This window comes from Squalius cephalus, assembly GCF_949319135.1.
Source record: "Squalius cephalus genome assembly, chromosome: 16".
NCBI lineage: Eukaryota > Metazoa > Chordata > Actinopteri > Cypriniformes > Leuciscidae > Squalius > Squalius cephalus.
In genome coordinates, this window is record NC_137137.1 from 34,985,753 (window position 1) to 35,000,856 (window position 15,104).

The 15,104-nt window shown below is 42.2% G+C and overlaps 1 protein-coding gene across 1 annotated transcript in view; it reads right to left on the reverse strand.

The window, feature by feature from the left end:
- The window catches only part of brpf1 (bromodomain and PHD finger containing, 1), a 51,942-nt gene that overhangs the window by 36,370 nt on the left and 468 nt on the right, over nucleotides 1-15,104 (reverse strand). Inside the window, exons 2-4 of the mRNA XM_079896305.1 lie at nucleotides 13,911-14,631; nucleotides 8,496-8,685; nucleotides 1,909-2,196 (exon numbers count right to left, since the gene is read on the reverse strand). Coding sequence (XP_079752431.1) covers nucleotides 1,909-2,196; nucleotides 8,496-8,685; nucleotides 13,911-14,590 — 1,158 coding nt within the window. The 5' untranslated portion in view covers nucleotides 14,591-14,631. The remainder of the gene's footprint in view (nucleotides 1-1,908; nucleotides 2,197-8,495; nucleotides 8,686-13,910; nucleotides 14,632-15,104) is intronic.

A 15,104-nucleotide genomic window follows, 5' to 3' on the forward strand; every position in this document is an offset into this window, starting at 1 on the left:
CTTACTGTTTCAATTGCAGGCAAGTGTCTGATTGTTGAAAATGGCCCCTTTTTCCCGAGCTTCGATGCCAACTTCGCCTGATATTGCCTCAAATTTGTGAAGGATTCCGGCGTAAAATGTTTAGTTAGCACAGACACATAACGTTAAGCCAGTGGGAAGGGTTGTAGGAACCGCGTCATTAAAAATGAATTTAATCCACTGGTCCCTGACAGCTTGGTCCGTTCTTGGGAGAGAAAACACATTTACATGTTGATTCTGGCAGTCAACCACAGAGCAACTCAGGTGTGTACTCGTTTCTCCATCTTTCTCGACTGAACTGAATATGAGGGGGAGAGGGGCGGGCTTCCCGCGGCATAGGTTTGCGGTGTCCATATATGGTATATCCTGCCCCGTCATGACGTCAAGACGGGGCTGAAATCAAAATCTCGTATTTGAGTGCGCGTGCACGCGCGCTGGTTTATTTATCCTGAGGTAAACGAACGCTTCACTTTTAAATATCGGCTTCCCGGCCAGTGTATAATCGTTAGGCAATCATAACATACATTGATTCTCGTGGAAAAGTGAAAATTGCAGGTCATGACTCCTTTAAACCAAATTCTTTAAATATAAAACGAAAGAAAAGCAGATAAGTGATAAGTCCGTGGAAAAACACTGCTCATTCACGTCTGTCAGCAGCCGTGCGCTCAACAGATGAAGGTGCCGCTGCTCCTCTCATTCACTGAACAGGGTAGACGCAGCGAGAGAGAGTGACGGCGGGAGAAAGCAAGACCTCGCGCTCGCAGGACAGTACTGGCAACATTTGAAGGTTACTGAGGTTTGTCCAAAAAGTCGCTAGATTTGTCGCTAGTCGCTTTTTTGAAAAAATTTCGCTAAAGGGGTCTGAAAAGTCACTAAAAACAGCGACAAAGTCGCTAAGTTGGCAACACTGCCTCAGGCTGATAACGATCTCAATAAAAATGAACATATATCGGGCGATATCGATATTGTTGGCGATATAAGCACTGAAACGCTCACCTCCGGGATCCAGAGCGCACACACCACATGAGCCCAGCGCGCGTCGTCGGTCTGCTTGAATTGTGTGTGTGTGAGTGAGTGAGTGAGTGAGTGAGTGAGTGTGTGTGTGTGTGTGAGTGAGTGTCTCACCTCCGCGATCCAGAGCGCACACACCACATGAGCCCAGCGCGCGTCGTCGGTCTGCTTGAATTGTATATGTATGTGTGTGTGTGTGAGTGAGTGAGTGAGTGAGTGAGTGAGTGAGTGAGTGAGTGAGTGAGTGAGTGAGTGAGTGAGTGAGTGAGTGAGTGAGTGAGTGAGTGAGTGAGTGAGTGAGTGAGTGAGTGAGTGAGTGAGTGAGTGAGTGAGTGAGTGAGTGAGTGTGTGTGTGAGAGTGTCTCACCTCCGGGATCCAGAGCGCACACACCACATGAGCCCAGCGCGCGTCGTCGGTCTGCTTGAATTGTATATGTATGTGTGTGTGAGTGAGTGAGTGAGTGTGTGTGTGTGAGAGTGTCTCACCTCCGCGATCCAGAGCGCACACACCACATGAGCCCAGCGCGCGTCGTCGGTCTGCTTGAATTGTATATGTATGTGTGTGTGAGTGAGTGAGTGAGTGAGTGAGTGAGTGAGTGAGTGTCTCACCTCCGGGATCCAGAGCGCACACACCACATGATTCCAGCGCGGGTCGTCGGTCTGCTTGAATTGTATATGTATGTGTGTGTGAGTGAGTGAGTGAGTGAGTGAGTGAGTGAGTGAGTGAGTGTCTCACCTCCGGGATCCAGAGCGCACACACCACATGATTCCAGCGCGGGTCGTCGGTCTGCTTGAATTGTATATGTATGTGTGTGTGAGTGAGTGAGTGAGTGAGTGAGTGAGTGAGTGAGTGAGTGAGTGAGTGAGTGAGTGTCTCACCTCCGGGATCCAGAGCGCACACACCACATGAGCCCAGCGCGCGTCGTCGGTCTGCTTGAAGGCGCCGCCCTTGTTCGGGCAGAGCGCGCAGTCGACGGCTCGCGAGGGCGACTGCAGGCAGCGCCGGCACAGCCACTGGCCCTCGGGGATGTAGGGCACGCCGTAACACTCCTGGTGCACCGCCAGGTTACACATGTCACAGAACAGGATCACGTTACTGTTCTGACACTCGCCGTCGTTGCAGATGCAGCACACGGCGTCCTCATCGATCAGAGAGCTGGGGTCGCCCTGCAGGAGAGAGAGAGAGCATCAGCAATCACAATCACCTGTGTGTGTGTGTGTGTGTGAGTGTGTGTGTGTGAGATAGGTAGGTTTAGGGATCGGGTTAGTGTGTGTGAGTGTGTGTGTGTGTGTGTGTGTGTGTGTGTGTGTGTTGGGTAGGTTTAGGGATAGGGTTAGTGTGTGTGTGTGTGATGGGTAGGTTTAGGGATCGGGTTAGAGTGTGTGTGTGTGTGTGTGTGTGGGTGTGTGTGTGAGATAGGTAGGTTTAGGGATCGGGTTAGTGTGTGTGTGTGTGTGTGTGTTGGGTAGGTTTAGTGATCGGGTTAGCGTGTGTGTGTGTGATGGGTAGGTTTAGGGATCAGGTTAGTGTGTGTGTGTGTGTGTGTGTGTGTGTGTGTGTGTGTGTGTGTGTGTGTGTGTGTGTGTGTGTGTGTGTGTGATGGGTAGGTTTAAAGGGTCATTTCACCCGTGGAGACATGAATGTGTATTGAAAGTGGGTCATTTATGTAGAAGAAATGTGAAATTATTTTTGAATTTGGAGCTTTCTAGACTGAGAAAAGCCAGAAAATGTATTTTTGGCTGATGTGGATGAAAGACAACAACTCCCAGAATGCACTTGCTTCGCTGCCCTACAAGGCCACTCCCAAGCCACGCCTACCGGTAAGAGAGCGCAGTTAAACAACAAGGCAAGGCTAGGCTACGAGTGAGTCTCCGTGACGAGTTTGCCCAAAATGTCCGGGATTTGGCTTTTGCGTTCTACAGTCGCCATTCATCATGTTTACTGTGGCGAGCAGGACGAGGCTGAGGGGCGCGGGAGAACGGTGCGAGGCCGGTGGCGTGATTACTGACGACCGACACCTGTGAGGCACTGTTCTCGTATCTCGCACGGAGGAGCAGGTATTTTCTTAGCAATGTTAAAACGCAAATCAACCGATCACTTGTTTAGCATTCATGTAAACACTACATTCAGATTCACCAATCGGGGTGAATTCAGTTAGATTGAAACAAAAGGTGAGCATGTAAACAATGGATGGCGACCGCAGAAAGCAAAAGCTGAATCCCGGACATTTTTGTCGATCTCGACGGCCGGACATGTCCGGGAAATAGAGTATGGTAACCCCTACTACTCAGCTTTCTTCGTCCCTGCAGTGTTTTCTGCAGGTTTCTGCCGTTGAAATCAAACGCACTCGCACTGATCTGTGATAGGTCTGTTAGCGCATTAGGTCCAACCCCCTATGGGCGGGTTTGAAAGGGTGGATCTAGTGCTTGTAGTCTTAACAGAAATCCCCCCCTCTTACACTTCCTCCTACAATGACGCAAAATGACGATTTTTGCGTCATTGTAGGAGGAAGTGTAAAGAGGTAAATACAGATTTCTCTCGTCTCGGGGGAAAATGAAAAAATGTTGCATGACCATTCAATAGTATGACTGGATTTCTAACAATGCAAAGCTTAATGCAAATGGGTGAAGTGTCCCTTTAAGGGTTGGGTCACAAAGACAGCAAACCAGACGTGTGTGTGTTTTGGGCTCAATCTCGTCATCCATTGACTCCCATTATAAAGTTTGGAATTTTTCTATATAACTCTGATTGTGTGTTCGTCTGAAAGAAGGAAGTCATGGCTTGAGGGAGAGTAAATCATGGGCTGATTTTAGTTTAGTTTTATCCCTTTGTTTTGCACAAATCAGTTGTTCCACAAGGTGGCACCACAGTCTCACCACAGTAAACAAAACTAAAGAGACAACAACAACAATAACAACAACAGAATCCCACATTGACCAGCGCTTGAGTGAGGAAGTTATGAGACAGTCTAACTTTATTTTTAGTTTTGTTTATCAGTCATAACTTCTGGGGGAAAATAGCACAGACACAGATGAAACTTTTTAGACCTGCAAAAAATGTTATGACCTGTCCTGAAATAAATTAAATGAGATTTATTGCAAACTGTTTCTTTGCATTGATCTTGGATTTATTGTCAACACTAGGCTCGTTCACAACCATTTCTGACCCAGGAAAAACCCTGAACTATGTTATGATGTAGGCCTATATCACTATCAGGAAAAAAAAATGACATGGTCATATCACCCAAACCTAACATGATATTTGTCAATAAGCAATTGTGTTAACAAATCATGATCTCAACATTGCCCAAAACGACTGCGATTGTGTTTCTGCCATAATGGAAAAGCCCTAATGTCATCCAAATCTGCTGAATTTAGCTTTTCTTGTGTGTACCACAAATAAATACTGTCATTATGAAGTTGATAGTAAGAAATGAAAGTTTAATCTGCCCTTTTAAATACACATAAACAAAGCTCTTTTACACAGCTTCCAATGTAAAAATCATTTAACAATATCCATTTAGACTAGGCTTTTACATTTTCTGGTGTGTGTAAAACTTCACTATTCTAGGGTGTTATTGTAGAGATGTTGTTAAAAACACTAATCTTCTGGTCCGTTAGTGTGGCTCAAGTTCCTCTTTCAGAGTGTTTGTGGGTTTTTCAGCTGTTCTGCTAAAAATTGTTGATCTGATGACTTGGTAAAGAAGCAGAACGCTCTCCTCAACACACATGATGCGAGGAATCATTCAAACGCTGGACAACACACATGCTCAACCTTAAAGAGCCACACTATGCTATTATAAAGCTTCCTAATTTTGTTTTTGAGTCTCTTATAAGAGGTTTACTTGCATCCAAGGTCAAAAAACACTTTTTTTCTTTTCTCACAGTATCTGCGTTTCGATCACAGATTTGCACAAAACTTTTGCAATATTTTTTAAATGTCGATAAAAAACTATTGCAAAATGACGCTGTTTCCATTAACCGATGTTATGCAACTAAAACTTAAATTTTTCCTCTTGTGATAATCATTCCAATAATAATGGCAACGGATGTTAGTAGGTTTACAGTATCTTACAGTAATAATGGCTGTGTGTTAGGGCTGCACGATATTGGAAAAAAAATTACATTGCAATATTTTTTTCCCAACGATATATATCGCGATATTGCGAGCCATCAATCCAGTCTAAAGTCAATAATTACCATTCCATGTTATTAATAATTTCACTAATAAGCAAGCTTCATTACAAGTAACAAAAAGGCCACTTAATATTTTATTCCAGAAACATATTTCTCTCAGAATTCGGTGAACGTTCTACACAGGACCTAACGTTCTTCGGGTTCTAGGACCTGAAAAATTATGTTTTCTGTGCTGATTCAGTGACGTGTTCATGTAAACGGCACCTAGACCCAGCAAAAGTAATGATTAATAATATGTAAAATATTACAATGAGACATTTTAATTGTTTATTAATAAACAAGTGTTTTCTGTAAAGATGAAGTTGACAATATACTGACTCGCGATCTTCGCAGCAGTGATCGGGAGAAATGCACTTTTCATACAGATTAAATATAGCTATATTTTTTTAATGGTTCTGTTTAAAAGTAGAGATTTCTGTAGATAATAGATATATTTCTTTCTTTTTTTTTTTTTTTTTTAGGTGTGTGAGGCGAGTAGGCTACCTTTTACGCTGAGTTTCGGTTCATGGATCATAGCTTAATCTCGGGTTCAGGCGCTGGCTGCTATATTTAATTATTATTAATCATTATTAAATCCAGGAAATTGGATAATGAAATACTGATTAAAATTAAGATACAATTAATACAAAACGAAATTCGTTTTAAAGAAAGGCTTTGTGCTTTCTGTTTGAGGTCTCTGTGAAAGTTTTAAAGCAGTCTTTTAGTGTCGCTTTCATAACGGTCGCGTCCGTAATATCACGTAACATTGTTTTTTCCTCATAAATGCGAACACGAAAAATAAACGAATGTTTAAAAAAGACAACCATCCACAACTTTATAACACTCCAGCAAAGTAGCCTACCTCTTTTTGGTCAACATCCTCCTTTTTGTAGACGAAATAGGCTAGTCCCAAATAGCTGATTTTGACTTTTTTTTGCGGCGGATCCTCTTCGTCGCGCATTTTTGAATGTTGGCTGTGAGCGCGGTGAGCTGCGGCACAGCGAACCAATCACTGTGCAGGCACGCAGAACGCGTATGTCACCCCAGCAAAAAGCCATACAACAAACTCGTGTTTACTGTGTGCTACCGTTCTCTTATGGGTACTACTAACGTTACCCTTCACATCGCATGTTCCGGCGATGTGACTATCGCTCATTCGCACATCGCGATGTCGATGTTAAAACAGAATATCGTTCAGCCCTACTGTGTGTTGAGCTATTTTCAGAGGACAGTAAATACATACTGCTATAGTATTGTCCCTTGAGTAGATATGCTAAAATGTGAGGGGTGTTCTCACTTTTGTGAGATATTGTTCGTATATCTCAGCCGCCGCACTAGCCATTATTATTGACCAAAGGAGACGTAGACGTGTTTCCACAGCATTAATGTCAAGGAAAGACCCTTATCCTGAGAGCGGCTCATATGAGTGTTTCTCACTCCTTCTGCTTCAAGATCTTGAGGAATTGTGGCATTTCTTTGTTGTTAATAATCCAGTATTCCTGTAATACTTTTGTCTTTTATGAGTTTAATAAAGAACTGTCTCGTCCTCTGTCCAAACACACCTCGTCATCTTTAAAGAATGATCAACTTTTACGCACGTCATGTGACTGTAAATGCAGAAAAACTGTTTCTGTTGCAGTTTTGCAAAATATTCCTTTTCCGAATTGTTTGCGATATATGGGAGTTTTTGCAAAATTGATGAGTTTCCATTGGGCGTATTTTCAATTCTCAATTTGTGCAATTTGAAGGACTGAGTCTCTCTAGACCCCGTCTCTCTGAGAGCTGCTCTGCTCTGATTGGTCAGAAAGCAAACGCTCATTATCATATCTGAACCTCAGCTCTTCACACACAGTGATACGAACAGTAACGATGGCGTGGGTTTTACCATATCAATCTCAGAAAACAGCGTCTTCGCGACATGAACAACACGAACCAAACTCTTCCAGTCTCAGATACACTACAGTGTTTGAGGGCGGGGCTAAGAGACAGCCAACAAAGTCCTTTTAGGCAAGTCGTGCCACTCAGCCGCCATCTTGGCAACGCCTCCGGGCAGCTATTTCGGACTAACAAGACCAGGCTCCTATCTAAATGAATGGGCAGAGAGTCAGAACTGCACTTTCACTGGACACCGGGACATAAAAACTGCATGTATAGAAACAGCAGTAAAATATGATAAAAATAGCTGAAAAAGTTTGATGACTTTGCCCCAAAATAAGGTTTAAAACGCCTTTTCCCCCACAGTTTATACTTTTACTACGCATGCGCAAGGATTCACGTTCACGGCACCAACTTCATTCACGTCTCTATCCAGAATGCCGGTGTTGTGCCAAGCACTTAAACAATTATATGTATTTAAATGTCTGAAACCTAAAATAAACATTATGTGGTTAAAACACTGAACAGATGTGATATAGCCTATGACAAGCGCTGAGCGCGTCCGTCTTTGGCTCAGCGCCAGTCACAGCGCGAAAGCACAGGTTGAATATGGCAGTTATGTCACGTCACTGTACATTCGCTCCTTATTGGTCAGCTGCTGACTGTTAAAAGCAGATGATTGGCTTTCCAGCGGGAGGGGCGGGACATGTGCATACAACCGCCATCTTTGCCGTTACGGGTTTTCCTTATATATTTGTATTGAGGATTAAGGAAGTGGCATGTCTCATATAAATTGTCTCTGCAGCCAATCAACACCAGAGGATGGCATTATGCAAATTAGTTACAAACCTACACAGTTCAGCAGGAAGTGAGACTGAATTACTGACGACTCGTTTCAGTTCAGAATCGATCATTTATTTTAGGAGACAAAACTCCATTTAGCTGTGCTTTGAGCTTTAAAACTTTGCAGAGCTTTTACATTCATAAACAGCTTTATTACACACTGCCTGAAAGGGTATATGAATATCTGAAAAAGCACAAAGTTAGTTAGTTAGTGACATCACTAACCCTAAAATTTACATAAGCCCCGCCTACATAAATGCGATTTATAGATTATCATGACAGAATATGCTAATCAATAACTAGAAGCTCTTGAAGCTCCGCCCCTTGTGCCAGGAGCAGCAGCTTATTTGCATTTAAAGGGACAGACACAAAACTGGAGTGTTTTTGCTCACCCTCAAAAAGGGACAATTTTAACGTGCTATATAAAAATATCTGTGGGGTATTTTGAGCTAAAACTTCACACACACACTCTGGGGACATCAGAGACTTATTTTACATCTTGTGAGAAGGGCATTATAGGACCTGGAGTGTTTGCCAGTAAAACTTCATTAAAGCTCTGCTGTAAATCTCACCTTGTTGTGGCTCTCAAAGTAAGACTCCTTCTCCAGTCGGTCCATCAGATACTCGAACACTTCCTGAAGGATGGGCGCCACGCCATCAGTGCGACGCCTGTCGTTCATGATGTCCAGCCAGATGTAGTCCTCCTCGTCTATATCATACTCCACCTCTTCATCCAGCTCCTCGGCAGACTTATCAATGTACCTGGAGGAGGAGAAGGACGTGGCGTCAGGGATTTACATGCAAACCTCACTATAAAACACTCTTTTGGAGAGGAATATGCCTTCATTTGAATGTGAATGTGCGTGACTTCCAATTCGTTGGACGCTATATATCCAGCTAAAACTAACTTTAGCTGGACAATAACTTTATTCTAGAGCTGCTGTAAAGCCAAAACAATCTGTTACTGTAATCTCCTATTATCACTGTAAAGTCCATATTGTTAAAAGCGCTGGTGACTTGACTACAGGTGAATGATTAGAAGAATAACAAAGTGCAGCAAATGCTAAAACTATTTACAAACCAATGCGTTTATAATTATGACAATACAATAAAATAATGCAAATATCAAGCAGCGTAAAAGCTCTGAGGTGATTGACAGCGCTCTTTGCTCGCTTTGTTTATAACACACTCTTTGAATAAGAGTTGAATTCCTCATGCTACTAGCCACACGCTGCAAAGCTTCTGGGCTGACAACCATAATTACATGCGGGATTAAATCGGAAAATGCGATGATTGACAGTGATGTAACCATAGCAACGGTTGGGACAAACAAATCTGATGTCAGAATAGGTCTGCGCATTAAGTCATGCAATCTGATAGACCTGCCGCTTGTTCTGTTGTTCTTCAAAGAACTTGCTTTGTTGTTGCAACTTTTTGTATCATTTTCATATTTTTATAATTCATATTTATATAGTGGTACCATCATGTAAATATGATTTTCTGAGGGAAAACAACATCTCTCCCAACTAATGCTGTAGACTACGCCTATACAGGGAACAGTATACAGAGGTTCAAATGAACACTATTAAACTATATATTCAGCTGCTATTTATTTTCACTAGGAATGCGCGATATATCGGCAACCATATCGGTTTCAGCGGATATATGTTCATTTTTATCGTTCGATAATAACATTTGCCTGATAATATTAAAGCCAATAAATAATGTATTATTTTCTTCAGATGTTCAACATGAGGGTTATGAATTCCCCCGGCCATTTTATAGTCGCTTCTCGTGAAATGTGGTCGCATATGCGAGTGATTTACTCACTGAAATATGACTGGAATCAATCAAAAGGGAAATTACAGTTCAGTGCAACACGTCTGTCATATCGGCTGCATAACATTATCATGAGAGCATCATAATCGTGTGTTTGGGATGTGGTTTTACTGGTGAGACTTTTGTTTTTGTAATCAGGCTTTTAAAAAAAAAAAAAGATTAGATTTAGATTTATAGGCCAATAATATATCGGTTATGATTATCAGTATCGGCCAAAATGTTATTAGATCTGTTTTCAGATCTAATAATTACACTCAAATGAAAACTGAATTGTATACAACTCAGTTTGCACATAAGGTAAAATAAAATAAGGTAAGATAAAATGGACAGAATTTGAAAGGTGAGACTTTCTTATCAGAAGTAAAGCACAAAGCTCTTTGCGATTGTTGAATTGTAGACGCTACGAATGTCTGATGTCGGGAAACTGCGGTCCTGCAACGGCCGATTCATGAAGTCAAACACAGTCTGCTTTAACGTAGACATTTAACTTCTACAGCCCTGAATTCAACAAGACCTTCTTCACACACAGTATGAGTTTAACAGTAGTTGGACACGTTTGTCCCGCCCCCCCCTTGATTGACAGGATATAACCGGCCCTGATCATTGGCTGTGTTTAAACAATCGGCTGTTAGTGAGAATAATTGCGGTAATTATTGTCCGATAACGATTACTGACCGATACATTGTGCATCCCTAATTTTAAATGATCATTTATTAAAAAGCAGAAAGTGGTCACTATTAGGGATGTCCCGATCCGATCCATGTCTTCGGTATCGTGCCGATACTGGCCTAGAACGCTAGATCGGAGATCGGAGGGGAGAAAAAAAATATGATCCGATACCTATCCAACACAAACCATGGGAAATCTAGCTTAAACCGTCGCCTAAATGCATGAATATTAGTGTGGCGAGCAGGACGAGGCCGAGGGCGTGATTACTGATGAGCGACTCCTGCGCGACGCACCAGACATAAAATAAATGTGAGAGAGAGAGAGAGAGAGAGAGAGAGAGAGAGAGAGAGAGAGAGAGAGAGAGAGAGAGAGAGAGAGAGAGGCTTAAAACATATTTATTTATCATTATTCATTCCAATACGTCATCCAAAATCTACAAAACTATAAATAAATTAAAAATAAAATAAGAAACAATTCAATCCATACAGATTACAGCCCTTTCATTACATCTTCAAAACCAACATTTCATCCTCCCCAACCTCACACAAAACACTTCCCACCGACCACATTGCAGAAAAATCTATAACATTATTAACTAATTTGAAATAAGCAAACTCAATTTTAATTCGAGCAGCAACCATCCCCTTCAGAACTCAAAGAGAGAGGGTTAGGGTTAGGGTGAGAGAGAGAGAGAGAGAGAGAGAGAGAGAGAGAGAGAGAGAGAGAGAGAGAGAGAGAAAGAAAGAAAGAAAGAAAGAAAGAAAGAAAGAAAGAAAGAAAGAAAGAAAGAAAGAAAGAAAGAAAGAAAGAAAGAAAGAAAGAAAGAAAGAAAGAAAGAGAGAGAGAAAGAAAGAAAGAAAGAAAGAAAGAGAGAAAGAAAGAAAGAAAGAAAGAAAGAAAGAAAGAAAGAAAGAAAGAAAGACAGAGAGAAAGAGAGAGAATATAATATTATATACTGGAGAAGTATTTGTTCTCCATTTGAGTGAGATGTTTTTATGTGGCTAATTGAGCAAAGTGCTTCCATATATTTTATTAGCATTATTAGTATTAGTTAAAAAAAAAAAAAAAAAACCTTCACAAATATAGAGATATATAAAATCTGGAAAATATTGCGATATGAATTTTTAGCTCCCATGATCCCATTATATCCAGTGAAGCCGTCGCTCACTGACAGATCTCTACACTCACAAACACAATCAATCTGTTCACACTGCACAATAAATCTGACACTGTCTGTGTGTGTGTGTGTGTGTGTGTGTGTGTGTGTGTGTGTGTGTGTGTGTGTATCATGGCAGTGGTCTAGTTTTGTCATGTTGGCTGATCGCAGTGTTACTGGGTGCCGACCGACTACATTACAAACGAGAGCTGCAATAACACAAAACTGATGATCTTTCCCTTCATACTGAGAAACAGTTTTAAATAAAGTCAGAGCTAATAAATTAATCATCAACACAGAAAAAGACCAGAAATAAATGCATAATAATGAAAAACGTCTCTGTGAAGTCAAAATGAACAGTTATTGTTTTCTGGGAAATGAACTGAAATGCACACGTCTTCATGATCACTCGTCTTCAAGACATCATTAACAGTAATTAAGCTCCTCTCCGGCGGTTTCATAGCGAACTAATGACCTGTGAACTGTGACGTTACGTGACTTTGTTCACAAGCGGTTTTATAGACGTCACTCTGTGTCTTGAGCGATTAAAGGGAACATGATACAGAGATAAACGATTATACGAGAATAACGAGCACAGCTGGACTGATCAAGACCACCAACACGTGTTGAAGACAGTAAGACGGGTTATTTTTCTTATTTCTTCACGTTGACTTAAACACTGCTAAGATCAACTTCTAAACTCATCACATCTCACACCTGAAGATTACGGCACACACACTGACACTGCCGTTCAAAGGTTCGGCATCGGGAAGAGCTTTAATGTTTTTGAAATAAGTCTCTTCTGCTCACCGAGACATTTATTTGAAGAAACAGTAATAATGTGAAATATCATTACAGTGTAGATCATCTGTTTTCTATGTGAATATATAGTGAGGTGTAATTTATTCAAAGCTGAATGTTCAGCATCATTACTCCAGTCTTCAGTGTCACATGATCCTTCAGAAATCAGCACAATATGATGATTTGATGATCAAGAAACATTCATGATTATTATTATCATTGTTGAAGACAGTTGTGTACACATTGGTTTCAGGATTCTTTGATGAATAGAACGTTCAAAAGAACAGCATTTATCTGAAATTGAAAGCTTTTGTAACATTAAACACTACCGTTCTAGCTGGGAAAACCCAGACTACTAGACAACCCAAGAGAAGTAGTCTGGCAAAGAGCTCATTCAAGCCCATTTCCCCATGCCGAGAAATCGCGGCACCAATCAGAAACGTTGAGGCGGGCTTTACACGATGCCGATCGCTCTGATTGGTTTTAGGTCTATCCAATTGCGCCCAGAGGCATTTGAGCGACGTCCGTTCAACTTTTAAATGCATTATTATATTCAAATTGCACACACATGAGGACAGTCTCCATGAAAGACCCACTGGCAGATGAACATGCCTCTACATTTCTCTCTGAAACGGTAGGAAATTAAATTAGATTTAATAGAGGATTTTAACTGTGACAGGATGATTGACAGGGCAGTTTACGTGACAGGATGCACGCGACAGATCCGTCCGATAAAGATGACGAAGTAGTATGTCCCAAAGCTTGCCTACTTTTTTGCTACACATTCAAAAGTAAATACATTTTCTTCACAAAAAGAGTACATACTTTTATGGCGTAGTGTAACTTAGGCGAATTGGGACACCGCATATGGCTTTACACTATGACGATCGCTCTGATTGGTTTTAGGAGTTTTAGGTCTATCCAATTGCGCCCAGAGGCATTTGAGCGACGTCCGTTGGTGACGCCCCTTTGGAAATGAGTTATTAATGAAGCTTTGCCAGACCATAACTCAGTTACTACTGAGAATGGTCTGGTTTTAACCAGGCTACTACCGGTCAAAAGTTTGGGGTCAGTAAGAATGTTTTTTTTTTGGAAAGAAATAAAATAAATCAATATTTGTATTCATCAAGGATGCGTTAAATTGATCAAAAGTGACAGTAAAGACATTTATAATGTTACAAAAGATATTCAAATAAATGCTGTTCTTTTGAAATTTCTATTCATCAAAGAATCAAAATGTACACAATTGTCTTCAACATTAATAATCATAAATGTTTCTCCAGCATCAAATCATCATATTAGAATGTGTGTGTGTGTGTGTGTGTGTGTGTGATCTCAGAATAACCCCCTTCAGGCTGATCAAGACCCCTCCTCATCACCCTGTCGGGTGATCACACACACACACACACACACACACACACACCTGAAGGGGGTTATTTTGAGAGAACCACCAGCTGGATGTACATTATCCCCTACATACGCATGTGTGTAACGCAGCTTCTGCGAGGTGTGTGAGCTGTACCTGTAGTAAGACATGGGTCGGGGGGGCGCGTCGGGCCGGTCCTGGTCCAGCTCTCGAAACACCACCTCCGGCAGCTTGACGGGCGGGTTCACGTGATGATGATGAGACGAGTCCTTCTTCTTCTCTTTACTCTTGTGCTTCCCCGTTTTCTGGGTGCCTTTCTCCCCGTTGGCCCCGTCTAACCGGTCCTTCCCGATTCCCGGGGCCTCGCCTCCGTTACACGGGCCCGATCCCGACACCGGAGTCTCCTCGGCACCGCTGTCCTCCTCCGAAACCACATCCAGGTTGTCGAAGATGCTGATCCGGTGGACCCGGCCGCGGATCTCGAGCTCCACCATGCGCTGAGCCTCGGCGTAGGTCATGGTTTCTCTGACGGGCGAGTCCGAGCGATCAGTCGGGCTTCCCGGCGTCGGCACCGGTCCGGTGACCCCTGAGCCGGTGCTGGAGTCGGGTCCGTCGGCGCAGCCGGGCAAGGAGGAGCGCGGGGGACGACCCTTGCGCTTCTTCTGAGGGCTGGCCTGAGGCGGAGGCGGGTTCTCGTGGTCATAGTGGTACAGGTGGTACTCGATGCCGCTGTAGCTCTTGTAGACCTTGCGGCAGGTTTCCACCGGACACTCGTACGGGGGTTTGGTCGCTCGCAGGTTGTGGCAGAACGTCTTGACGTCGAAGTCCAGTCCCATGCCGTCGATGCACACACACACCGCAGCGTCACGACTTACATCTGTCAGGAACACAAAAAACGTCATTAACTTTATCCTTCCCTCGCACTTTATAACACATCTTTCCCTCGCGGGTCAAAATGACCCGAGGCCCTAAAAATATACTTAATTTTTTCTTTTCTTTTTTTTTGTCCAGAAGGCTTATTTTATTTCATTTTTGCAATTTTTTGGGGAGATTTTACATTTACATTACCTTTAAATTACTAGATTTAATCAATAAATAATCAATAAATAGTAATTTAAGCACATTCCACACATTCTTTCAACATAAATTCAAAATAACTCACAATTTACAAGTAATTTCTGAGTGCAAATCGTGTCTACATCAGAAACACCAGCCCTGAACTGACTGAAGTGTGACACTGTAACGTGCATTTCCCTCCATTATGCATCTGTTGATTTCTGCAGCGTTACACATGAACACAAATGATGTTACAGAGACTCATTTAATCTATTTACTACAAAACATACACTG